Here is a 27,404-nt window from a genome sequence, read left to right as displayed (position 1 = left end):
CTGGAAAAGCCACAGGAGGTTTCCCCCGTTTGCTTGTTTTCAACAACAAGCTTTTCTTTTGAGCTCCCTCTCAGACAGACATAGTCCAAACAATGCTGCCAAGCATACACGGCAAAGACATCAGTGATTTAACTGTGCCCACTCCATGCTGCAGCAGGCCAAGCCTTAACGAAGCACAGCAGATATCTCCATCCCGGACCCTAACCATGACAAGGAGGGTAGGGCATGAGGTTGGAACACTGGAAAAAAGGTTTTAGTGGCTACCTTGGGCTTAAGTCCCCTACACAAAAACAAGGTGGGCTGGTACATGAACCCTTCACCATAAAGTTAAGCCTCCCACAGAGCCACTGCCCTGCACATGCTTGAACAGCATGTGGTAGACTGTTTTCAGCTCCCTGCCTCAGTTTCCCCATAAAAAATAGTGAAAAGAGAATTTTCTCCCTCCTATTCTTATTCCATCTTAAAGGGAAGCACATTTCAAAACAGACGGAAGCTTGGAAGGTGTCTGACCTACTGATACTGGCGAGTAAGAAAAAGTCTTCCAGACCCTCACAACCCAGCACAAGAACAGCTGCACAACACCTGGCTTTAACAAAAGCTCGCCAGATGGCTTGTGAAGGAGGAGCAGGCCTCTCTGAACCACCCTGCCCTAACTCCTCAAGTTTTAGCAACAAGGAGAAGAAAACAAACCAAAGAAAAGGCAGTTGTTCTGGGCATGCCTTAACCCTGTGAGCAAGCCAGACATCCCCCTGGGTCTGCCACAGCTTTAAGCTGAGCAGAAAAGCCGTTTTTCCTGCTCCCCCATGTCCCATCTAATGCACACCACCACGGTGGGGCCATGGGAGAACACCTACCCCACCGAGTTAGCACCAGACCTTCCAGGCTCCAAGGGCGAGTCAACCCATGTCTGCCTGCCAGACGGACCCTTCCGGAAAACTAAATCACAGGGAAATTGCTTTATTACTAATAAAATTATAGATAAGGAAATTAATTTACTTTTTCTCCCCCATGTGCTATCCAGAGAGCATCTATTGCACTGGGGTTAGCAGCTCTGCACACCAGCCCAGACTTTGGCAAAGCTTTTGGGGAAATATAACTGTTTTATGAGTTCGATATTAAAGCAAGAGCCCCTAGCACGTGTTTCTTGCAGACTGAAGGGGTATCAGGGCACCTAACTCTGGAAGAGGTACGGATCCAGACCAAGACACAAGGTCTGTCCCCAATGCCAGAGCCTGGCATCCCTCCAACACCAGGGGCTTCTGCAAAGCACCAGCATCTCCACCTCCTGTGATGTGGCTACCATGCTGCGGGCTTGGGCAACTGCAAGGAGAGAGCCTCATGGCCAGACCCTGAGAGCATTGAGCCCAGTGGAGGAGGAAAAAGCCCATCCCAAAATCTCAGAGACACCTGCCTTAGACTTGACTTCCCATGCACACACACAAAACCTGTGTAAATTGGGCTGAAACACCCAAACCGAGCATCCAGGAGCTGGGAAATGCAAAGATTGGACCCTAATAGCCCAGAGAAATGCTTGATTAAACAAAGAGAGGTTGAAATGGCAGCCACCTGCATATTCCCATTGCATTAAAAACCAGAAATATTAGGTTTGTGTTTGAGTTACTGCTCGCTGGAGAAGCTGAGGGCGGTGAAAGGAGCACATCCCACATGGTTCGAGCAGGGAATGGCTCTGGATTCATCTCCATGCCACAAAATAGAGCTGTACTCATCCAGGCAGTTAATTAGTGAGCAGCCGTTCTAGGAACTCGCTCCGCCAGCCCACAATTAATGAGGCCATCCCTCTGCTTCCTGCCCGGCCATGATTTATTCATCTGGCATCCCCGGTGAGTTCGCGAAAGATAACAAGGCACTGAGCACATGCCGAGCCCATATGTCAATTTATTTCCCCTGTGCAAATCTTCCCAAGTCACTGGCCAGGAGGTTCCCTGGGCACAAAGGGACGAGCACAGAGCCGAAAGGACCGGGGAGAGCCCGCCTCGCTGATGGGCTGCCCTCCAAAAAACAGCCAGGAGCAGCCTCAGCGTTATCACAAGCAGTTTTATCACGCAAAGGATCCCAAAGAAGCCCCATCTGCTTCAAACGAGCTGAATGCTGACCCGAATCTCACCAAAACAACCTGCCACGTCTAATTAATAAAGAGGTTGCCACCTCCTTCACTGCCCCTGTGTTTCATGTAATAATTCATTGATTATTCCCCAAATAAAGCACCCCAGTCAGGCAGCTGCTCCAGACCAGGGATATTGGAGCTGGATGTTCTGCAGGAGCTTATTCCAGACAATTTTGCTGACTAGACACAAGGGGGGGAAACCTTATAATTTAAATGCAGTTTATGCAGTGAATGCTGGGTGAGGCAGTATAACCCAGGACCTGGAGCTGGGCTTTTTTGCAGTACCAAGGCAAACTATAGAAAGACATTAAAGGAAAATGAAAAGCAAAATAAGTAAGCTCTAGCTCGGTCGAGCACTTCTGTTCCATTCTCCCAGGCTCATAACATCTCCAACTTGCTCTGATTCAGGGGGACTTGGCCACTTAGAATTAAAAAAATGCCTTGCAGCAGGGCTAAAACCACAGTAGAAAGCAGTGATGACCCCAAATATATCCAAAAGCCTTGCTACAGCCAAGGGAAAAGGTCTTGAGTTTTGAGTTTTCTTTCACCAGGCTTTCCACCCCACTAACCCTTCTACAATTTGGGGAACCCCCTCATCTGCAGAGACCCCTTTGCACCACCCTCATCAAATGGCTTTGACAGTTTGAGCTGACACACATTCACCTCCAGCACATGACACACCCGTATCTCTCTCCATCTCTCGCATGTGTCCCACAGACATGGCCCATCAGAAAAATACCCTGGTCTGGCCAGCTCAGACCAGCCCAGGACCTGCGGGATGTGCTCAGCCCAGGGCAGGATGGATGCTGCATGTGCTCCCAGCTGCTGAAGGCAGGACCACACATCCCACCAGTTTTAAGAGCACATAGAGAAAAAAGGACCCAGAAGAGGTTAGGCAGGGTGAGTGAAATTAAATAAATATGCACAAACATAAATAAATCTCAGCTCCTCTGTTTCAAGATGCTCTCTGCTTTTAAAAATCCTCCCTAAGAAACAAAGGCAATAGGGAAAAGCAGCCCAGCTCAGGAGTGTCAGGAGATTGAACATGGCTGCTGTTGGCTGCTCCATGGGGGTGATGCCCGCATGACACACCCCCAAACCCCCCACCAGCCCCACAGAGGATGGGGAACCCTCCCTTTTCCTCCGGCTGCCCACCTGGGCCAGGGGCTGGCTGGTACTTACTCCCACTCCTTCCTCCGTGCCTGCGGTGTGCTCTGCATCTTATGCGCCTCGTGCGCCTTGATGATGTCCCTCTGCTCGATCAGCCCTCCCCGCCGGCGCTTGATCACATCAGGGCTTATGGGGCCGTACTGGCCCATCCCCAGGTCCAAGGTGTTGCCTGTTTCCGTATCAGCGTCCCTGGAGCGCGGCTCGTAGAGGGCATCGAAGCTGGCGGCTCGGGAGACCAGGGCTTCAGCCAGGCTCTCGGGTTCCAGCAGGTTGCAGGACTGGGTGGTTTGCATCAAGCCAAGCCTGTGTTTGCGCCATGTCTCCTCCTCGGGCAGGGCCAGGACGTAGTGCGGGGAGGCAGGATCCAGCTCAGCCCCCCTGCCCGGTGCTGGGACACTGACGGAGCATGTGCCGAATCCCAGCATCTTTGGTGCTGTGGTAGCTCATCACTCTAGAGGGGCACAAGAGAGAGAGGAGGCTCAGGGCTTTGCTCCATTTGCCCCACAATTCCCTCCCTTCCTCCTATGCCAACTGAAAATGCCCAGTCGTTTGTTGGGTTACACCGTCTCAAACCAGGCACAGGGCACAGAACACTGACCCCAAGCCTATGGGAAGAGGTAGCACCTCTTGCCTTACTGCTTTCCTCCTCCCTCCCAAACTGAGTACCCCTGCAGCTTGAACCTGCAGCTCTCTGACCCCACAGCCAACCCTCCCTGGAGTCCCCAGAGCGGCACAGATCCCTGCAGCCAGATCCCAAAGTGATGATCCCTCATATCTCACAGATGGGAAAAAAGGGAGACACAGGAGACCTGGATCATACCACCCCTGTACTGCTTTTGGAGGTTTTTTTCTGCTCTGTTGGTTGGTTTTGGTTGTTGTGGGTTGTTTGTTTATTTGGGTTTTATTTGGGTTTTGGTTTTTGTTGTTGTTTTGGTTTGGTTTTTTTGTTTGTTTCATTTGCAAAAGGTGCAGGAACGCAGTCAGGAACACCTTACCCAGCAACTCTCCTTAACTGACGATGCTTCTGTCTGAGAATACAGCCGAAGCTTTGTCGTGGTAAAACGCTTTATTCTCATGTTGGAAAAGATAATCTTTCGAGGTCCTTTCCAATCCCTAACATTCTGTGAAAGGCTGCATTCAGCACATTATTGCTGTGGGAAGGGCTTTGCTCCAGCAAATCCCCAAAATTCATCCCCCAACACTTTCCCACAATGGAGATGAAAGAGAAAGGCAGCAGGTGCCTCACACCAGAGCTGTCACCCCCTTCCTAAACACATCCCTAGCACAGGGGGACACAACCCAGCAAGGGAAAGGAGGGTTTGAACCCCCTGAAATAGGGCAAAAATGCAGCAAATTGAGCACAGTCATGTTAACCCCTTCCCAGGGCATTGTTTGGAAATCACTGAACTCTGAAGTCCTCCAGAGCAAATAGAGAGGTGAGAAGGGCTGTTGGGAAGAAGGCTGGGAAATCCCCACACCAGGGGCAAAAATAAACTAAATCTAGAAAAAAAACCCAACAAGAATAACCAAGAGGATAAAAGAGAGCGTGAGCCCTCATGCTAGCCAAAATTAGCCTGATTTCCCTGCACCGCAAAGCAAGGATGCAGGGCACAGCTGGGGAACATCCCATGTCCTTTGGGTCTCCGATGCTGCGCTGCAAATACAAAGCATCTGAAGTTGCCCTCAAATTTCAACCTGCCCGTCCCAAGGAATACTCACCCCTGGCAAGCTCTGCAGAAGAAGACAGCTGTCATTAAGAACCTCAGCAAATTAATTGGCACAAAGATAAGAAGAGTTTGGCTGCTCCTGCTGAAAGCTATAAACAGATTCTCCACTTCACTACTTTGCTTACCCATACAACTTATTTTTTTAAAGGCATTAATTACTGACTTTTTCAATCCAGTCCTTCACAATTCCCCCTTTTCCTAGAGAATGCCTTTCCTCCTCACATTGTTTTGCTCCTCTTCAACCCTTCTCTGCTAAAGTTTAACTTCACATCCAGCCACACCAGGTTTTCTTTGGAAGTTTGGGGTAATTTTTTGGGGTTTTTTTTGTATTTTGGGGTGGGTGTGTTTTGTTTTGGTTTATTTTGGGGCTTTTTGTTGTTGTTTGTTACACTTTGGAGTTTTTTTCTTTTGGTTTTGCTTGGGTTGGTTTCTTTGCTTTGTTTGAGGGGGGTTGTTTTGCTTATTTTTCTGGGGGTTTTTGTTACCATTTGGTTTGGGTTTTAGTGATTGGGTTTGGTTGGGTGGGGTTTTATTGTTTGTTTGGTTTGGGGGTTTGTGATTGGTTTGGTGGTTTGTTTGTTTGGGTTTGTTTGGTTTTTGGTTGTTTGCTTTGGCGTTTTCTGTTTGGTTTTGTTTGTTGGGGGTTTTTTGTTTGTTTTTTGGTTGGTTGGTTTGGGGCTTTTTTGGTTGTTGGGATTTGTTTTGTTTATTTTGTTTGTGGAGGTTTGTCTGGTTTGGGGCTTTTTGTTTGCTTGGTTTGGGTTATTTTGTTTGTTTGGGTTTGGTTTTTGTTGTTGTTGCTTGGGGTTTTTTTGTTTGGGGTTTAGGGGGTGTTTTGGTTTTGTTTGCTGTTTGGTTTGGGTTTTGTTTGGTTGGTTTTTGTTCGGTTGTTGGGTCAGTTGGTTGTTTTTAAACAGCCAACCTGCAGCCCTGTTTCTTCCCTAGTGGGGACAGGAGCTTTTCTTGCACACCCAGCATGAGCACTCCAGGTTTCAGCTACGGTGTTGAGGACAATTAGCCAAGAGCAAATGAGGACATCCTGAAGGCATGTCCAGCATCCCCATGGACACCTTTCTCCTGCTGCCTACCAACGCATCCTCCCACCAGCCTTGCTCCAGGGACACTGGTGACTCCCAGGCTTGGAGACAAGTGAAAAAAACTCCAGCAGAGCCCTCAAACAAAACACTTGAGAAAGTTTAAGCAAATAAAATAGAGATAATTAGCTCTGCCTAAGCAAACAGGGCTCATGCTGCCAGCAGAACAAGCCACATTCCCTCCAGAGAAGTGACAAGCAGAGAAAAGGAGGATGCCAGAACATTTTGTTAAGGAGAAGCTGATGAGGCTATGTGCTAACGAGGATGCTTGCGGGATGCCGCGGGCCACGTACAGAGCATCCGACATAGTGGTATCTGCCTGTTTTGTAGGCTTTGCTGCCCCTTACACCAAAAACAAACCCAAGTTTTATACAAAACCTGAATCAATAGGAAAAACATCACATCTGTTGACGTAATTTTGCTTCTGTTGTTTAAATGCCAGACTTGCCTCCTGCAAAAAAAAAAAAAAGGGAAATCTATGGGAAGCCAAAACGTGGCTTGTTTTGAAAAGAGAATTTTCTTCTGAACCCGCAGCTCAGGCTGTGCTGGGAACAGGTGGTGGTTGGGGCCAGGACCAGCAGCCCAACCTCCACACAGGCTTTGCTTAATAACATACAGCCTGGGCACAGAACTCTGCCTCCGAACCCATCCAGCCGCAAATCAGCCTTTGCGTGGGAATAAACTTGGTTTAGCCTGCACAGCTCCCTGCCAACAGCTGGGCAGAAGATGGCTCTGCAGCTCTGTTAATAACAATTAATAATTTAAAAAACTTAAAGAAAACAGCGTATCCACCTATTCACCTCCCTCACAGTGGTTTCCCACAGGTGACTTGGGCTGCTGCTCACTGCCTGTAACTCCAGTTGTACAGCCAGGATGTGGCAGAATCACAGCACAGCATCACATATGGCTCCAGGCAGCTCGCACTGCCCACCAATCGCCCCAGGGCCCCAAAAGCAGGGGACATCGCTGCACAGAAACAGAGAACTTGGATGCATTTGGTACAAGAGAGCCAAGGAACAGGAGCTGTTTTGACACATAGCAGGCTTTCAATCCCAGAAAATTAAGTTTCTAGAGGCTCTTATCTCCCAAAGTTCAGTCTAAATGTAATAAGAGTCAGGAAATTTACTGTTTGTTCCTGCAGCAGAGAAGTCGTCTTGATAAAACCATGGCCACAGGGCACTGGGAGCAGGCAAACTGAATCAGAGAGGGGATATGCAGCTGGGAAAGCACAGGCACTTATTCTTTCTCCTGCACGGTGGCTGGGAGCAGCACGATTCTGCCAGCACAACCCAGGGGACACCTAAGGACACAGACCACCCCACTGTGACGATGCACAGCTGGAGCAAACCCCATCTAATGGGGATCTCATTAGAGAGATTGCCCCAAGCATCCATCCATCACCTCCAGCACTGGAATTACCAAACAGGGACAGGGCAGGGAGCATCTCTTGCCCCTCAGTCTGTGAACCAGTATGGGCTGAGATGGGACACAACCCAAGGCACCATCAAGCCCAACAAAACACCAAGAACAACCTTTTCCAGACCTCGGCACCAGAGGACAAGTGATGGAAGAAGAGCACAGGTCCTCTGCAGCATCATTGGAAGATAACGCACTGCCAGGTGACTCAATCCCGTTATTTCAACCCAAACCACATGCCACAGCCAAGGCACACAGTCTCTGCAGGCAGGAGAGCCTGGGCTCTCACACCCTCCTTCATTTTTCCCTCCTAGCAGCTGATGAACTGCTAATAAAGAGCTGCAGTGAGAAGCAGGTTCCCAACAGCACTGCTGACCTACAAGAGAGGAAATTCCTTTTAGGGGTTTTTCTCCATGCATGTGTTTGTGTTACAATGGCAGGGATCAAGCCTTTAGCCAAGTAATTATGTATTACCATAATAACTATACTCAGCACTTAAGGCGCTGGGTGAGCTTTTTGCTTCCATTATCTGAATAACCTTCACCAAAACTCCCAGAGTTGAAGCAGAAAGTTTTAACGCTGTGCTGGCCCATGGGGGCTGATCCTCCCCAGGCAGCACAAGGGTCCAGCATCCTGGGGACACCCCAAGCCAGGTGGGGTTTCTCCACTTCACCAGCTCACAGGGGATGTCTCTTCCCCAAACTTGGCTGGTCTTCATGCGAACTTGTGCCCAGACACCTCATCCCTGCTTCATCCTTCCTGGGGCACATGGATGCTCCAAATCCATCCCCTGTGGCCCCTTCCCTCCAGCTCACTAACCTGCCTCTCCCAGGCCACTTGGGTTGTCAGGACAATCAAGTGACATCTGTAATTACCCAGAGCCACTAATCATTAGTCCCAGCTCAAGAAGAGAAGGAGAGCTCAAGCAGCAGGACTAAGCTGAGCACTAAACCTCAGAGCGCTAGGAAGAAATTCAGCATGAGGACACTCCAGACAGCAACAGATGGGCTGCAAAAGCAACTGATTCATCCTCATGGCCTTTTCTTCTCTCACCACGTGCACTTCCCCTTGCAGCAGCACAGATGCAGTGATGGGTTAACCCCACTTGAGCCAGCTCCAGACCCCCCCAAAATCCTCCAGCTCCTCAGTCTTGCACCAAATGCATCGGCTGGATCTGTGCAGCATGGCGGCTGCGGGAGCCAGCTGGCGAGGGTGAGCTAATTCTAGTCGAGTTATTTGTTACCAGGGAAAAGTTAGTTGGATAAACCCTCCCCTCCCATAGTCCCCACCCCAAAGGGCAGGTTTGCAGCAGCTCTGTTGGGAAGAGCAGCTCCCAGCATCCCTGGTACCCAGCAGGAGCTCGTGCTGCATCCTGTGGATGGGAGAGTTTTGTATATATTACACCAGTCACAGAGAGACTTCAGCAGGGTGGGAAAGAAAAAAAAGAAGATACTTCTACAGGCAAAGGCTCCTTGCACAGACCTATTGCTATGCTCAGCAAAAGGCACAGGTGAGAAGGCCTGGGACAAATGTACTGGTATAGGAGAGTCAGGGGAAGGCAGCACCGCACATGCCAATATGTTTGGGGCAGAGAGACACCATGCAATCAAAGCAGGGCTGCTTGACTTGTTTCTCATCACCCATTCATATATAATAAACTATTTTGGGGGCCTTCACAATGCTAAGACACTACAAAGACCACTGGCATGACTGCAAAGGTCAAATGGAGGAAAGAGCACAGCTTTGAATACCCAGGGGCTTCTTCATGCCAGAAGATGCTACAACATCAGACAATCTTTTGCCTAGGAAATGGCCTTTTTTCCTGCCGTGTTGGGGTTTTCATGCTGCCATGATGCTCCAGAGGCAGAGCACAACTCTGCTTCCCGGGAAAAGCCGCACCGAGTCTGGATGAGGCCAAGCTGCTGCTCAAACCCCATCCCAGCTAGAAGACATCTCAAAAGGCTGTAAGCCGCTGGTGGATCCGAGGGCTCTGCCCAGGCCGGTGGTGGGATAACACAGTCCCAGATACGAGAGTCCTCCTGCAGAGCACCGCTCCCAGGGGAATCGGCTTTAAGAATATCAAAACATGAAATTATCTCATCTCTCCTTTAAAAGCAATCATTAAGCAACCCCACTATTATTTATATAAATGTACATCAAAGAAATCAGCCCTCCATCTCCAGCACTGAGAGGTGGGAGAGCCAAGGTCTGTCAGTGGAGCAGGATCCCCAGCCATAAAGATGCTTTCAGGGGCTCTGACTGGCCTGACACAGGGATTTCAGTGATGGGGTAGCACCAGGCATGGACAGCCAGGTGTCCTGGTGCTTGGGAATGCCCATCCTGACAAACAACGCAGTGATACCCGAATTTTTTTTCCAGCATCACCTTTGAGACAGTCTCATCTCTTCACCTCTTCCTGCACCCCTCGGTGCCAGACAGGCAGATGTTTCTGCATCTCACAGCAAGGTGGCCCCTCATCAGACCTGCAATCCACCACCCCCAATAGCACCCCCACACCAGCATCCCAGTTCTTCCCCTGGAATGCAGAGAAATCACACAGGGGCAGACCTGAGAGCGCATGTGCCATCGGCCATGGGCAGAGATGGGGAACAACGGACGATGCCCAGCAGAGCTCAGCATTTCCCTTCCTTGTCCAAGCTCTTCCCACCAGCAGGGCCAAAGGGAGAGGTATTGCTCTGGTGGGCAGGGCCCCACTGCTCTGCAAACAGCACCCACCTGAGTCTGGCAATAGAAATAATAAGGGACAGGAAAGCAAACCATGATCTGTGCAACAGCAGCATCTAGAAACCAGCAGTGCTCAGAGCTATACGTACACAGAGCCAGAGAGCGTGCCCTTCGGAGTTTGCTTTCCAAAGAAGGGCAGAGCCAGGACTTCTTAAGATAATTTCCAGCTGTAATCACCGGGCCACCCTCCAGGAATATAACGCTGCTCCTGCAGAAGAGCTCAGGCTGTTGCCCCCCCAGCTCCCACCTCGAGGAGGATTTTCCTGGGAAAGGCGCAATGATCCTCCTGGGCTGCCTGTCGTTCCTGTAACGCATGGCAGACAGCCAATGCCAGCATAAAGTGCATGTATGGAAAAAACCCCAAGCTCACGGACCTCAAATCTGTCCCCTCACCCAGCCATGAGCACAAAGAGAGCAGCATCTCCATGTCCCAGCGCTCCATTCCCTGGATATTTGGTGAGCTAAGAGCTGATGCATGCAGGTAGTCATGGACAGAGCACCACCTTTCCTCAGGACTGCCTGAATTTGTGCTTTAATTAGCAGGCAGCAGCAGAGCTAGCTCTGCACATTGCACTTCAGCTGCTCCTGCACGCAGGAACATGGTACGCAATGCTGCCAAGCTCAGGAAATCAGCCTGAGCTACCTTATTTCAAAGGGGACAAGTGACCCCAAGTGACATCATGGTTCAGCGTCCATCTCCCACCATGCTCAGCCCAAAAGCAGCTGCAAGAATCGCCAAGGTACAGGGAGGAGCAGGAGCTGCAAGCAGGAGCCAGGGTGTGTTAGAAGTTGCTGTGCAACACAGAAAGGAAAGGCTTTAAAAAAATAAATAGACAGGTCTCTGGGAAACACTGCTGGCAGAAGGCAGCCCAGTCCTCACTCTGGGGCACCCAAAATGAGGCAGCACATGGGAACATGCTGAGAATGGGCCATTGCTTTTGACAAGAAGATCAGGAACCCAGGCCAACTGGAAACCACGGATGCAAAGAAGATTTCAAGTAAATACAGAAGGAAAAGAACAGGAAGATATGAAGCATCCAGGCCTCCTGAGCACTGCCCCGGGAACAGTTTGCTCCCCCATGCCAAGGCAGGCTGAACACACATGATCCCAAGATGGACCCTGACACCAGGGAGATGCTCCATGGGTTGGTTGTGGGTCTGGAAGGCACCTTGTACATCCCAGGAATTGCTCCAATTCTGGTTTCACACTACAGCTTACAGCTTCTCCAAAAATATCTCGCTTAGCCAGGAACTGCATGCTGGGATGTGACAGGAAGGACACACGGACAGCTGGGACTACAGCACAGCAGGAGGACAGCATCCCGTGGCTGTCTCCCAGGCCAGCTGTCTGCACTCCCTCCTTGCTTTTCCCCACCGCTTTGGGACTGCCCTCCTTCCCTCCAGCCTGGAAACTTCACAGCAAAAAATAACAACAAAATTCCTGTTTAACCTGGCAAAGCCAGGGAGGAAAAAGTTCTCGTTTCCAATGGTGCCTTTGCCGAGGTGACTCACAAACCACAATGTGTGTCATTACTTAATGGGCCTGCGAAGGTAATTATACGATCATGCAGACATCAGATTCCTGGCACAAGGAGTCACAGCACCCCTGAGAGGTTAAAACAAAAGGATGCTTTAAAGGTGAGCAACGGCAGGCTTTATTCTTCTTTGACTTTTGTTCTCATTATGTACAAAGACTTTCTGAAAAGGTCTTATTGTTTGTTCAGGAAAAAAGAAAATGTCTCTTGCACAAATGAACGGTGAAGAAGAGGATGGAAGATCATCTGTCCTGCCATGCTGACGAGTTGGGGAAGAAAGTGTGCTGTGCATCCTCCGCTGTGAGGTCCTCACCAGCAGCTCCAGACACAACCACAAGGACCTGGCAGAGTCCCAAATCACCACATGAACAGAGTGAGACCTTCCCAGTTCAACCTCCAAGGAGGAAAGGCAGGTTTTCCTTTTGCTCCTTCACCCAGGTTTTCTACAACCCTTCCCTCTTTACCTCACACACTGCAGAGAACTAAGCAGATTTGCATTTTACCTTATACCCTGGCTTGAGCTGCTTTGGGATAATTAGACAACAAAAAGGTATTTCTTGCCTGTCAACACAACAGATGCACAAATCAGGCTTTGAGGAGCCTTCAGCAAGCAACAAGCTTCCCTGCTGGGTAAGGAGAACGTGTCCTGGGACACTCAGCTGCTCATGGGCCAGCCCCATCCCTCCTCATCCTCACCTGTCCCTGCCACCCTCAGCTGCTACACACCCCCAGAGCCCAGTTTCTCCCTGATCTCCTACAGTATGGAGGAAAACTAGTGGGGAGCTAAAAAGAATATTTCAGCAATCCTGCTTTTACCACTGGGACAAATGACCTGGCTCAAACACCCAGTCCTCACCTCCCACCCAACACACGCCCCTGGGAACTCCCAGGGGCCTCTCTCATCCTCAGGAGACACCACCAAATCCCTTTGGAAAGCCTGGGTGATTCCTCATGGCATCTAAAGGCATCAGTGCTCCCAGACCCCACTGGCTAAGCCAGCCTTGGCACGAGCCCAGCCACTTCACCAAGGTGCCAAGGGAAAGGTTAGAGCTCCTGGAAACCACCCAGGCAAGAAAAATACACAGCATTTTTAGGTGCTGCTCTTTTGCATACATCCAGCTGTACCCCATCTGCTGTCACTGGGCTCCTCTCCCTCCAACAACTCAGCTTTGCCCCCAACCCTTGTGACAATTCCCCCTCCAAACCCCAGCAACAACAGTGCTTTATCACCCACCGCCTGCCCCTCTTAGTGCCAGCAATTCCAGCACCTCCCTTTGGGATCAAAGCCACCACCTTACCGTCGTCGGGCTTCCTCTCCTCCTCAAAGTGTTTCTTCTTTCCACCAGAGCTTATTCAGCTCCACTTTCCGTTCTTTTATCAGTTTGCTACAATTTCTGGCACTGAGCTGCTAACACCATGACTGCCTCCCCCTTCTCCTCTTTATTTGTGGCATTTCATCCCTCTGAAGCACAGATAACTGCTTGCTGGGACACTTATGCATGGCGCAAACGAGCTCAAAATAAGGATGAGACTAATTTGTGGAGGAGAGGAGGGCAGGCACAGCTGGGAATAACAACCCAGATGCAACCGCCAAGCTCTGCACTGCTGATAGCAAGAGCCTGGGAAGACCCAGCAGGGAAAGAGCAACGTATATCCTATTTCTCACACCACTCCTTGTATTTCTTAAGATGCACACCAGTCCAGCATCCTCCACAGTCCTGGTTGAGCAGCCAGACCAGGCACAGAGCTGGAAGGAGCATTTCTCTGCCCCAAGCTTCACTCATCATCCTCATCTCTCTACTGAAATGATGCCCGACAGCTGAATTAGCTCATAACTATCACAAAATTGGCCCTTTTACAGCAGCACGTGTGCTTGGAGCTTGGACTTTGCCATATTTGCAAACATCGGCAATTACGTTGCGACGGCATGGAAGCGGCTGCTAATCAGTGGCCCCCCCACCCATCCCTCTCCAGCTCCAGGAAGGCAGACGAGGCTCTTCCGCGGGCGGCACGCAGCTCTTTTTTACACTAGGAAACTGCCATCTGTAATTTTTAGACATCTCGAGGATGGCTGAGGACCGGCAGTGCGAGACTGCCGGCGTATGTCGCTCAGCCTGCGGCCGCCCGGGGGTTTCTCCCTGGCGCTGCCACGAAATTCGGCACTGCCCCCCCTCACCACCATACCCTCCTGCATGCTCATTCTGGACAAGAGCACAGACCATTCACTTTCAGAGCCTTGGCGACTCAGAAACAGGCAATGCTATTTTTGGCAGCATCACTCCCCCTCTCTTCTCTTGCCCACTCGCTCTTTCCTAAATAGTTTAATGCCATTGATTTTCCCATGCCAGCCATCCACCGTCTGCTGGCAGGGTTCAGAGCACCAGCAAGATGTTTGAGCAAGCTGGGATGATCCAAGAAATTATCCTTTGCTATCTCCAGCTCCCCACCTCCATCCCTCCAAGTGGCAGCAACCAAACTTCATCCCTCCCAGGAGGGTACCATGTCAACACATCCACCTTCCCAGGCTGGAGTTGATACACGACTTCTATACAACATTTAGGGTTTAAACCAGGTCATTTGGGGAGTTTAAACCTTGTGGGTATGTTAGCAGCCAGCAGAACTGCTTGCGAGGGCTCCTGCTTTTCTCCAGCACCTGTTGGTCTGTCTGGGGCTGTATTAAAACACCATCATGCTACACACTAGCACAGAACCACCACCGAGGAATGAACACTCCTGTTTCCTTGGGTTTTACATGCTTTTTTCTAACTGTGATGGGCCGGACAGCCCTTACAAAGAGGCCAGCAAGTTGTTACTGTCCCCAGCTGAAAACAGAAGCTGCTTAAAGCCAGCAAGCACCCAGCCCCATCACCCTCTGCAAGCGACGCTCAGCTCATCACCCCCTCCATAAGTGATACTCAGCTTATAACGTAGACTGAGGTCCAGGAAAACAGGTGAAGGCAACTGGTTTATCCTGGTCCTTTTTTCTTGCCCAAAGCCTCCAAGTGAAACAACTCTAGCATCCCACCGGGGAGGAAGAAGGCTTTTTGTCCAGCCCTTCCCTGTCTTGGACACAATCCCTCTTTGAGGAAGCACAAGCTGGACATCAAAACATAAACCTCTCTCATCTCTCCGCCAAAATCACCCTTGAGCCAAAGTACTGAACACCTTCAAAGCCAAAGCTGCTCCTACACATGGATCCCTCCCTTTGTCAGCCAAGTACAGACCAGAGCAGACACCCCAAGTACCAGGCATCTCCCAGGTACATCCCACGCACCCTCAGGACATCTCCCCATCCATTGCTGGCCTTGCACATGCAGATAGCATCTCACTCCATGAAAGATGAGCCACTCAATGTTAATATGCATCTGCAGGGCTCCCAGTATTTGTCCTTCCTGCACCTCCTGAGACACCTTGTGTCACCCAATGCTGACCACAGGTCAGGCTGCTGGAACACCCACACCCCTCCCCAACCTACTTCTCTCCCCACTCACGCTTGTGGCTCATTTCAGCCACACTCATTTTTATTTTGCACTGGAAACCTGGCCCCAGGAATTCAGCAGGTGAAGCTTGTTAACACAGTAAGTGCACAAAGCAATTGTCAAGTCATCTGCAAAGCAGCTCCCAAGCAGTCAGCACCCCCACGGTGTTGGGGAGGGCAGTTTGGCTGCAGATCACACAGAGCCACCAAGGAACTTCTAGACACAAGTCTCAACATGGCCTCAGCACCCAAGTTACCCCCGCAGAGAAACTTCTTCAAAGGCAAGAATAGTCTGTAGTGTTTTTATACTCTTTCCAGACAGCTTGGATCTCCAGCCGGGAGCTGAGACAATGCCTCTGGGTCAGGCTCCTTTTGCCTGCAGACTCTGCAATCCCATCTGAAAAAAAATCAAAGTGAGCAGTTCACATGAAGACCACAACACTAAGTGCATAGCTATGGTGCACTGCTTGGTCCAGATGTGGCCCGACACATCTGGAGCCCAGGAAGCAGTGCTACAGGCACAGACCCCACTGCACAGCCTAATCCTTAAGGTTTTGCCCAAGGATGCTACATACCAAGCAATGCATCCTCTAAAGAGGCTCAGGTGCTCTCTGCAGCCCAAAGGAGCTTTAACATGAGGCCAGTACAGAACATTTCTAAAAGTACCAGTTTGCCACAAGATGTGGGGCACCACGTACATGCAGTCTGCTTAAAATGACTAACAGATCACATTTATTCCAAATTTGCTAATTCCATATACCAGGGGGAAAAAAATGGTCCCAAAAGCAGAGAAGTGATGATAAATTTCTAATGCTACTGTAGTGAGGAAAAAAAAAAAAAAAGAAAACCACACAGCCCATAGTAGAAACAGCCTCATGTCATCCCTCAGAAATTCCCTGTGCTGTGAATACCAAATTATTAAGTCAAAAGGAAGAAGCAGAAAAGAAAAACACCTTCCCTAACAGATTAATGTCATGTTTCGTTTCTAAAGCACAACACTAACTGTGGTCCCTCGCTGCTACTTTCATGTGCAGCCTCCACTCAGCAGCTTGTTATTTAAGTAGTAAAACCTGTGGCGGGGCCATGGGACCATAGGCTGGCCTCACTCTGCCCAATGGAGAGCGAATTCACCACGCTGTCACCTAAAGGGACTTATTCACGGCTGCCAGAAGAGACAAGTGCTGATATGACCTGGCCCACCTTCACCCATCCTCATGGTTGTGCTCCATCCTGAGGACCACCACATCCCCCACGGTGATGTGCAGGGCTCAGACTCGCTCCTGTGCCAAGTGCCCAGTCACAGCAGCGCATGGCAGGGGACAAGGGACAGGGACTTGGCACCAGCCAAGCCTGCATGGAGCTCCTGATGCTCCTCAGCATCCCCAGGGCCAGCTCCAACCCAGCCATATGTTTTCCATCCAGAAAAGCCTTGGGCAGCGAGCCCCTCACTGCAGTGGCACAGCCCCAGGGTGCAGAAGGGGAAAGCCCATGGGTGCCCACCTGGGGCTGCATCACCCACATCTCCTGCAGCTCCCATCACAGCTTTCCCCACCCTCCCAGTGTCCTGCAACCAGCTGCTGCACTGGGACCAGTTAATCCCCTCTGCATCCAAAGTGATCCTTGTTAAAAATAGGCTCTACCCATGACTCTCCCAGCTCACGCAGGCATCACCACCTTGGTCCTGAAGTGCTTCGCAACATGACTAATGCCAGCAGCGTGTGACTAACAACCCGTCCTGCACCGGAGAGGGAGATGGTCCCCAGCAGCACAGGCAGACACAAGTGGGTGGCCAAGCCCTCACTTTGTGGCTGGGGCGAGCTCTCCCTCCTCTTCCTTGCAGGGTTTCTCCACGTGTTTCTCCCACCCTACCAGTGTGAGAGAGGGTTGTGGTGGTACCATCCACCTGCAGCATCCAAGCTTGTCCAGCCCCAGTGCAGGGCACATCCCCGTAGGGATGCTCCAACCGAATCTCAGCCCCCAGGCCACCCCCACGGAGCCAGGGACCGGCTACCATCCCAACCCACCACTGTGTGCCTGAGGGATCCTGCAAGTCTAATGATGTTTTGGTTTGTTCTGAAAACCCCGGGGCCTGGAGGCAAGAAATCAGGGAAAACCAAGCTCACAGAGGAGGAAAGGCTGGACCAGCCCCACACACCCTGATACAGGGATGCAATCCTGCCTCAGCACTAGATGAGCAGCAGTGCCTGACAATCCCCAAAGCAACCCCAGCCACTGAGGCCTCAGGGGAAGAAAAACAAAGCAACAACAACAACAAAACCCACCACACACACACAGAACACCAAACCAAGGAAGATGCTGATTTACCGAAAAGACTCCAGAAAAAAAAAAAAAAAAAACCTACAATATGAAGAAACGTGAGTTTGGAGAAAACATTGGAAGAAACGCAGTTGTTTGGCATCAAGATGAAATGGGGTCAAAAGCATCCTCAACCACACCAAGCGTCACTGAGAGGGCACCAGAATAAACCGCTCCACAGCCAAAACAGGACCAGACCAGAAGTCCCTTCTAGCCCTTCCTCCTCTCCCTCTTCGGTCCTAAAGTTTCAGAAAGCAGAAACAGACCTAAAGATATGAATACAAGAAGCATTAATGTTTTTCAGCGCATTTTTTAGAACATAAATCAAAACTTTCACGTTTCTACATCCCGATGCAATGTTTGCATCTCCTTGACTAGAGGAAACAGCAGGATAGAGCAGCCCAGAGCCTGCAGCATCCAACCCCTAAAGCCACAAAATGAGAGACCCCCAAAAAATAAAAAGAAAGGAGAGAAGAAAAGGGGCTAAAATTCAAACAAAGACATTTAGTGCAACCAGCACACACGGAGACCTTTTCAAGTCACCTATACCCCCTTCCCCCCAGCCCTTTGGAAGCACATTAAACACTCCTCCAGACAACTTTTTTATATTGTGCTGGCAACTGTGCACAGCCTGAGGGAGGTTGTTTGTCTTCTCCTTCCAGTGATGCACAGCAAGAGCCATCGCAGCATCACCTCTTTCTGTTGACTACATCTACCCGGTCCAACCTCAGAGAAGCTCCATGTTGAGGCAGGTGTTGGGAAGGTCAGCGCTCAAAGATCTCCCTCAATCCTCATTCTACACACAAAAAAATACAGATGAGACCTCTATTTGTGCAAGGGTCCTTCCCACCCCAGGATTCCAGTACAATTTAGAGCACCACAGCAAAACAGCTCCACCTGGGCAGGGATAAGCATGTCTCAACACAGTCCCATAAAGCAACATCATTATTGATGTGCTACAAGAGCCTGAGATCGGGTGATCGGTTCCTGGTACAGGGTACTCGTGTTTTCTAATAGCAAGAATCCAATACCACCTGAAAGTGAGAAATGTCAAGCCTCAGTACTTATTCTGTAGCTCCAGGAACCACATTTCACCTATTTGCCAAGTCTGATCTCCTCTAACATAAAAGCAACCCTGAATTATAAAGGGCGCTGATGAATAACAGAGCAAGATTAAAACATAAGTTGCCCTCTCATGTCTGTCCAACTTGATTTTTTTTTTTTAAAGCATCTAAATCTTCACTTTGACACAACACTGCTCCTGCTGTAGGGTACTCCAATCACAGCATAAGCCTTTTTATTAATAAAATACATATTTGATCCAATAGAGCAGCTTCAGCTTTTCTTCTTATCGCCTCACCCCAGGTCTCCTGCACTGGCACTGCCGGTGAGAGGGCTAGAGCATCACATACATGTGTGCACACATGCTTTGCTTTCTCCCCCTTTTCCAGGGACAGAGAAACAAGCAGCAGTGCCTCAGAGCCACCTCCCCAGGCAGGAGGAACACAGTGCTGCTGAGAACTGACCTCACTTCGGCGCAGAAGTGATGGTGTTCATCAGCCCCAGGAATCGTCTCCATCCTCTGCACCTCAGGTGCCATCCCCAGGGCACAGAACACCCCCACCCCTCACAGTTACAGGTCCAGCACATACAAACTCGCCTGTTTTGGGGCGCAGGGATTGCAGCAGGAGCCTCAGTGGGGTCAGTACCTGAGCTGCCCATCTGCTCCCGATAGCCACCCATGTTTCACGCCAGGGAAAGCATCCACGCCTTCGGCTGGCTTCCCGCATGGCACAGCTGATGGGAGCAGGAAGAGAGAGAGATCGCATATGAGAGCTTTCCAAAATTAAAAACAAAGAGAACAGTCCTCGGGGAAGAGACCGAGATAATTAAAACATTAATTCAGATTGCAGCTTTCGCTCCGAGGAAGCTTGAGTCACCCAGAAATCCCAAGGATGGATAGCGGTGGATCCGAGCCACAGCCCCATCCTCGGGCACATCAAAGCCCTCTTCACCACCTCAGCAGCCCTGTCCAGGGCAGAGGATAGAAATCTGGCCTTCCTACAGAGGGAAATACACAGAAAACAAGCTCCTGCTCTCAAGAAGCAGAAAGAAAATTAACTACCTGGAATAACAAGTAGGAAACAGGTGACAGCTTCGAGGCTAATAAACCCTCCCAGCAACACTAACAGCTTTCTGCATGAGCAAAAACAGATAAAGTGACTAAAACAAAAGTCACGACAGTCACAAGTGAGTCGAGTGAGACATGCGAACAGCTGAGTAAGTTTTGGCACTTGGCTGGAAACAGGCACTGGAAAAGAAAGAGGCAGAGCAGAGCCAGCTACAGCATCCCCACTGCCCAGCGCCATGCCCAGCTCTGCTGGAAGAAAAGCAACACATCTCCAAAGGCCCTACACAGGAGCAAGGACTGAGGCTACTACTCACTGGGATAACAGTAAAATCCTGCAGCAGAGAGAGAAATTGTCCCTCCCAGACTTTTAATAACACATAGGAGTGCTGCCAGCCCAGGGTGCACAGAGGGAGCATGCAGGGGCAGGAGAGACCTGCTGAGCAAAGAAGGTGTCAGCTCTGGAAGTTGCTGGTAGAAAAGAGTGCCAGGAGAAGCCGGGGAGGAGGGGGAATTCATTTGTAGCTGGTGGAAACTGTCTACTCCAACACAGCAGACACGCTTCATTTCAATTTTGCTTTTTATATCACATCCATCAGAAGAAAAACACCACCAGATTTAAAAAATGGCTTTTGAGCCTAAAGCCTTCAAATCTTTATTCCAACATACAACATTGAATTTGAGTGGATTTAAAGCTTCTACCCTCTCCTCACCTCTCTCTCACTTGATTTTGCCTGGTGCAAACCAGCTTCACACCATGGAAGCATTTCAACATCAGCCAAACTGTTGTCTTCGAGACCGGGGAAACCTCCATGAGTGGCCACCAGACCCTGTCACAATGTACTGGTCCAACGTGCAGGATGCCCATTGACTCCCCGGGCCACCAAGCTGCACTTCAGGGAGCCGTTTTCCTCCTTTCCTTGCCCAGCATTGCCCCAACACATGAGAAGCAGGAGTTCAAGGGCATCCTTCACATCCTCATGACAGAGGAGCTGTAGGCAAGGAGAGGAGCAGGCAGGACAGGCAGGGACGCACAGAGAGACCAGAGACCTTCAGAGAAGCACCAGCCACCGAAGATGGAATCAGGATACAGGAGTATCACTGAAGACAAAGCAAGCAGGACCAGGATAAAGGAAAAAAAAGAAAGGCATGTAAAGGGTTTATAAATCCCTGTGTAGACAAGAAAAGCCACGTGAACATCATCTTGAGGGATGATGCCACTGAACGCAGCGGCCACACACACCAGCACAAAGCAAAAGATCACCCCAAACCCCCCTTCCTCCTCCCAGGAAACTGGCACCCTGGAAAAACCTGCCCAGCCTTTGCATTTTGCAAACCTCGTCTCTCTAAAAATAACCATCGGTGCAAGTGACACATTTTGAGCGGAGTCGGCGAGCAGCAGCCCACAGAACCAGACTCACTTAGCATCAGCGGAGCTGTGTTTTGTAAACAGGTTTTTATAAGGTTTCTTAGTAAAGCTGCTGATCAAACTGCTAAAGTCATTGTCTGATGTGGCAGAAATTAAAAGGGGACCCAACTAGGGGTGGGGAAAAAAAAATCTCACAGAGGAGGAATGGATGGGGAAAACTTGACAGGTGGACCCTGTTTCCCAGTATGTCCCTCATGCCCCATCCCAAGCTTTTAAGTCAGAGTTTCTCACCCCATATCACCTCCCAGGAGGTGTCCCAGCTCCAGCCATGCCCACAGCACCAATGCCCCCTCACCAGCTGCCTTCAGAGAGCAAAAACCCTATTTATCTGGAGAGCAGAGCAGTTGTGATGGCCAGACAGACCACCCCACTGCCAGGGGGCTGCATATCATCTCCCACCCCTCTCCCCACCCCTCTGTATAAGTGGAGTACCATCCTACCCCCATGGGGGCTGCAGCTGGTCCCCGGAGGCTGGGATGATTGACAGAGCGCAGAGCAGAAGGAAGAGTCACCCAAACTGTTGCTCAGTTAATCATGGTAATTAGCCACCGTCTTGAGCTACTCCCATTAGTTATAAGCCTGATTTTCTCAGGCACAGTCAGCACGCAAGATTTCAATCAAAACTCACTATGCAGCCAACGTAGAAGTCACCAACCTGGCCCACCGCAGGGCTCGTACAGGGCACAAAATGTGCAGCAAAGGTGCTCCTTTCCTTGCAGGACCCGGCTTAATTAATTTTAAGCTGGGTCTTATTTCCCAGCCCTGCTCAGGAAGCCTCAGCAAACACACACCAGCTTTGCATAGCAGATGCCATCAGGCTGGGGGGTAGAGGTTTGCTTTTCCCTCCCCCCCCACCACAAGGCTCGGATCCAAGTCTGGAGCGCAGAACACAGCCGGGGTTCCTCTCTGGAGCTGCGCTTGTGTGCTCCCACCACCGCAAACCCAGCAAGACTCGCACCCCGCGGCAGGCAGAGCAGTGCAGGCAGCTGCCTGCACCCTGCCCTGGTTTTGGAGAGTGGGCTCGCTCTGCCTGCAGGAAGAATTTTGCTCCCCAGGGCTCTGCCAGGCTGCACAGATCCCTTCACCATTCAGCACCCATCCCCAAAAGTCACCCTCAAGGACAGGTCAACATCAAACAAGCTGCCGAGCATGGACCGGTTTCCTAAAAGCACTCACACTGGTCCCAGTTGGACGGCACGAAGCAGACGGACCCCTCACCGCACTCAGGGCAACGAGGGGTTAAAGCCCACCTTCCGCCTGCAGCTTGAAAAAACAAGGCAGGGGAAATGCAAATGCTTTGCTGAACCAGAAAGCTTCATAAAAAAATATTAGCCACAGCTTAATTGGCCCTCTCCAGGGATCAGCTCACAGGGGCAAGGCTCATCATCACACAAGCCTGGCTACACCTACGTGCTTTAAGGCACCTTTTCTGACTGGTTTGGTGCTTATTTTTAGGCAGGAGCTCTTGGAGAATCACAGGGAAAGATGAAGCTCAACCCTTTTTCCACAGGGAGCTTGGCAAGTTTGAGCTTTCTGCCACTCGACTAAGTCAGGGGAGAAGCACCAGACTAAGCCAAAATCAGGCTCGGGCATCTCTACCATCTTGCCCGTGCCATCAAACAGGTGCTTTAGACCAGGAGCCTGGAGTGTTTTTAACAGGATCCCTCATTCCCTGCTTGTTCACTGAAAGGAAATAGAGTATTTTGGTACTAAAGAAACAGAAGAACAAGGAACTCAAACCAGGCAGGGATGCATGGATGCTTGTGGATGGCAAGCAGGGCTCTGTGCCCACAAAGGGAGAGGTTGTTTTGGTGCCCATGCCACCTCATTTAAACAACTGCCTGGGAAACCCAATATTTTATTTAAATACACAAGAGGTGGCCTTGGAGACAGACATCATGTAACCCAGCATGGAAAGCTCTAAAGATACCACCTCCCCATGCTGAAGAGGAAGAAAACATCCCTTCTGAGCTGATAACTGACACAGGAGCTGGGCATAGTTGGAGGGTCGCCTTGGCATGGTATTTTTGGGAAGAAACTCCCAGCAAAGCAAAGGGGTACCTAGCCCCTAATTTTGCAGATACCACTTCTCAACATCACAGGTGAATTACGGAATAACTGATGCCAGGGAACCTCTGATCCAACCCACTGCTCAGAGCAAAGTCAGGATGATGCCAGAGATATTGGAAAGGGAAAAACCCCAGCCCGAGCCTTCACCTCCGGCTCCCACTGGCCCTGCTCATTTCTCAGTCTGACAGAGAGCTCGGCAGCCTCTCCCCGGGTGCGAGGCCTCACGGCTGTGACTAATGGTATGTTTTGACATCCCTGAAATACTCCAGCACTTCATTTCAGCCGCGGGGAGCAGGAAGGAAGGAGGGGACGTGCTGGTGGGGAGCCGGCACCAGGAGGGAAGGGCAGGAAGAGCTTTTGCAAAAGCAACAGGCAGTGATAAATCAAAGCAGTAGAGAAGGGATGCGGGAGATGGCCAAGGGGTGGGTTGGAACCCGGAAGACACCCAGGAAGTCTGTCTGATCCGCTTCTCGCCTGTGCCTTCCCCTGGAGCTCTGCAGAGGTGCCATGCACCAGATTTATTTAATATGCCCCCCTCCCCAATTGCACTGCTTGACTGGGGACACAGGGATGCTCCACTAATTCCTAGCGAGCCTGTATCTGGTGGTGAGGGATGCAGGATTGCCTCGATCCCCTGCCCAAGCAGACGGGAGAAGGCAGTACCCCCCTAGCCTCCTCCAACCCCCCACTTAGGGCTCCCTCCAGCAGAGCCAGGAAGGTGACAGGCAGCAAACCCTGGGGAGATTAATTAACAAGCATCTTCCCTGTGTTAAAACAGTCACCTCCGGCCCCAGGGGGGCCAGCAGAGACACAGCTCCAGCCTCTGGCTGGGGAGCAAAGAGCATCCCAGCCACCAGCCGAGCTGCTGGCCGTGACCATCTGCCAGCCAGCAGCACTGGGGAGAGGAGCAGCCGAAGCCATAGGAGGGATCTGGCTTTTTTCCTGACAACTCTTGCTCATCACCAGCTGCTCACACTGGGGTCCAGACGGTCCTGCTCCACCCCAGCGGGCTGGGGGAGAGGGAAGAGCAGATCACCTGGGTGGCCCTCCAGATCTCCATATGTGGTCCCCAGAGAGACAGAGGTAGAAAGCAGAACAACCTTGGGGAAAGCTGGCCCAAAGTGCAGGGAAGAGAAGAGGGATGGCTCAGCACACAGCCAGACTCACCCCAATCTAGCAAGTGGAGCTGCCTTAGCACCAAGGCACTGTCACCTCAGTGTCCACCCATTCATTTCAGCCATGAGCATCCTCAGTGGCATCCATGGATCAGCCCAACCACAGGATGCAGAAAGTTAGCAGAAACTCCAACTTCCATCACCAGGGTGCAAATGTCAAGTTTTTTTGGGTCACTGTGAGGAAGGAGCCCAGTGGTAGCAGTAGCAGTGATGGGGTAGAGATGAGGGGATCGTTTTCTTTTTAGCTGTCACTAAAGTCATCAGTGTGGCTGTGAGTGATTCACACCAGTGTATGAAAAGCCTGTGACTCACGCAGGGGATGCAGTGGGTGGGTGCACTGACTCAACCACACCAGGGATGGGGCGCAGGGGGCTGCAGCCTCACACGGCCACAGGGACAGTCCTGTTCACAGGGAGTCACAGTCCCCACCAGCTAGGAGATTCCCCCCAACATGCTCGGATCGCCAGTGCCCTCAGCAGCACAGGGAAACTCAAGGGAGACTCTGCACCTCAGTATCAGCCTGCCCAAAATAGGTGCCCAGGTGCAACAGGGATGGGCCATGCTCTCACTCAGCCTTTCACTGGGGAAAGATTTAGACTGCCCCATGTGATGACAGAGGAAGAGGAAACTCCCAGGGTTTCATGAGATGCAAATGCATCCCAAACTACAGTGTACATTTTGCAGGCACTCCAAGACTGCCGAAGAGTGAGGAAACTCAGCCAGGCAGAAGCAGAGACCAGAAAGGATCTTGATGCCATGGGACAGCCTGTTGCCATAACCATCTCCTCCACCTCCCAAACCTGTAGATGCAGATCCAGGAAAGCGCAGCCCTCCTGCCACACCTGCCCTGTGGCTCTACCATGCCTGCCTGTGCCACTGGAGAGCCACACTGCAGAGAGACCCCCACACCTCAATTCCCTGGCATCCCACTGTTGCCATGTGCCAGCAACACTGCACAAATATTTTGGGGAGAGGGAGCTGAAGGGAACCCCCAACCCCCCCAAAAGACACTCCCACTTGGACGGCACTCGGTTTCCAATTATTCAACAGGTGACAATGATGCCCCAGCCTTGCCAAAGATGCCAGCACCAGCAGCCAAGGCTGCAAACATGTGTCTCATCTCTGTGACAGCACCTTCCGTAACGCTATGCCTCATCTGCCGAACAGCCCTGGCCGTGGATCCGGACCAGCCGAGAGTGTCACCACATCCCACGGCATCCTGAGTCCAGACCTCTCCATCTGCAGCATGGACCCAGCCTGGCCTGGCATCAGCACTGAAAGCAGGATAAGATCACCCACTCAAGGGGATGCAGCCCATGGGGGAAAGCAGGGTGGTCCAGGGTACAAGTAGTACTTGTGTGTTCAGGATCATAGGGCAGAGTTACCCCTGGAATCCTTCCAGCCATGCAGAGAGACAGCAGGAGCCCAAGCACCGAAACACACACTGTGCAACGCAAGAGCGGCTGGGAGAGCTGCAGGAATAAGGCAAACAAACCCCGATTTTGGAGACCACTCATTCATCACTGCCATCACCAACACCCAGGCAGTGACCAAACTTAGGAGCAGCACCCAGACACACAGAAAGTGGAGACAACACAAAACATGGGGTGCCCGGGGCAGGCAGGGGAGGCTGCTGGGGGCACTCACACTGTCTGCACACTCCCGAGGAAGAGCAGAGACCCTGCGAATTTGGGAGGCTGTGGGCTGGCAGAGGGGGACTGGAGCTGCACCAGCCCATCACCTGCACCCCAGCAAGGGCTCTCCAGGGCACTCAGAACTCTCGGGTGCCCAAAGCAGGGCGAGAAATGTGGGCTTACACCCCCAACCCACCTTTTGTTCACCCCACCTCATGCAGGGCAGCCCCCCGACACAGACTGTCCCTCTTCACTCTCCCCCGAGAGCAGCGGGACCCTCAGCCCCACCAGCTGAGCCCGGCCCCGGAGCCGCAGCCCGGCTGCACCGCCCGGGGTCCCACCGGCTGCCCCCGGCCCCCCTTCCCCCGGCCGGAGAACCACCTTAAGCGAAGCGCCGGTACTCCCACCGCTCTTAGGCTACCTTAATAAAAACTTTGTCAGGGCAGAGCTGCTTTCCCCGCCACGGCCGAGCCCCAGCGCCGAGAAACCCTCGGGAAGGAGCGAAACGGGGAGTTGAGCTTCAAACTTGGGGTTCCCTCCCAAAGCGCAGCCCCATCCTCCCGTAGAAGGAGGGGAGCTCCCCGGCACCCCCAGCCCACCTCTCTCCGCCGCTTGCCACCGGCTCCTTCCCCCGTTTTCCTTCCCCGAAGCGAGGGCGCAACGTGCGCCCGGGGCTCGGCGCATCCCCGGCGGGCAGGAGGAGACAAAAGCCGTCGGAGAAGGGAGGGGAGACCGAACGGCTCAAAGAGAGGAGGAGGAGGATGGAGACAGCCCCAACTGGCGGGGACTGCCGTCTCCAACAGGTAGCAGCGAGGTGGGGGGGCGGGAAACACACACACGATGTCCCCACGGCGACAGGGTTTGTCTACTTTGGGAGAAGGGGTGGCAGGTCCCCAGGGCCACCACCGCCGCCGGCCACCGCTTACCTGGCAATAAAGGCATGGCTCCGTCAGGAGAGCTGGGCGAGGTCGGGATATTATTCCACAGACATTATTTCGAATAGAAAGGGAGAAAAAGAGCCGGGGGGAGGGAGGAGAAGGAGGGAGGAAGGGAGAGACAGGAGGAGCAGGGAAGGGAGGAACGCGAGAGGAAAGGGGGAGGGGGGATAAAACGAAATACAAAAAAAAAAAAAAAAAAAGGAGAAAATAGAGACAGTTAAAATCTGTCTCCTGCCTACACAGTGGAAAAGAAATTTCTGACAATCGGAGAAAAGGGAACTCGCATATATACCAGAGGGGGCAGACGGGGGATAACAAAGGAGGGAAAGAGCAGAGCTCCGCCAAAACAGAGCAGAAACCGTCCAGGCAACCCCCCTTGCACACACATACACCCTCCCCACTTGCACACGCATACACCGCTGGC

At 51.5% G+C, this 27,404-nt stretch overlaps 1 protein-coding gene across 11 annotated transcripts in view; it reads right to left on the bottom strand.

Moving 5' to 3' along the window:
* The window catches only part of CACNA1E (calcium voltage-gated channel subunit alpha1 E), a 131,240-nt gene extending 104,132 nt beyond the window's left edge, over positions 1-27,108 (bottom strand). For all 11 annotated transcript variants that reach the window (XR_010474231.1, XR_010474232.1, XR_010474234.1 and 8 more), the window contains exons 1-2: positions 26,969-27,108; positions 3,308-3,746 (exon numbers count right to left, since the gene is read on the bottom strand). Coding sequence is in view for 7 of the 11 variants with exons in the window: in XM_065071819.1 (XP_064927891.1) it covers positions 3,308-3,720 (413 nt within the window). In the remaining 4 variants the exon portion in view is untranslated. The remainder of the gene's footprint in view (positions 1-3,307; positions 3,747-26,968) is intronic.
* Positions 27,109-27,404: the final 296 nt, after the last annotated feature.

This window comes from Columba livia, chromosome 8, assembly GCF_036013475.1.
Source record: "Columba livia isolate bColLiv1 breed racing homer chromosome 8, bColLiv1.pat.W.v2, whole genome shotgun sequence".
NCBI lineage: Eukaryota > Metazoa > Chordata > Aves > Columbiformes > Columbidae > Columba > Columba livia.
The sequence above is the reverse complement of the archived record's forward strand: the minus strand, read 5'-3'. Positions and strand labels throughout refer to the sequence as shown.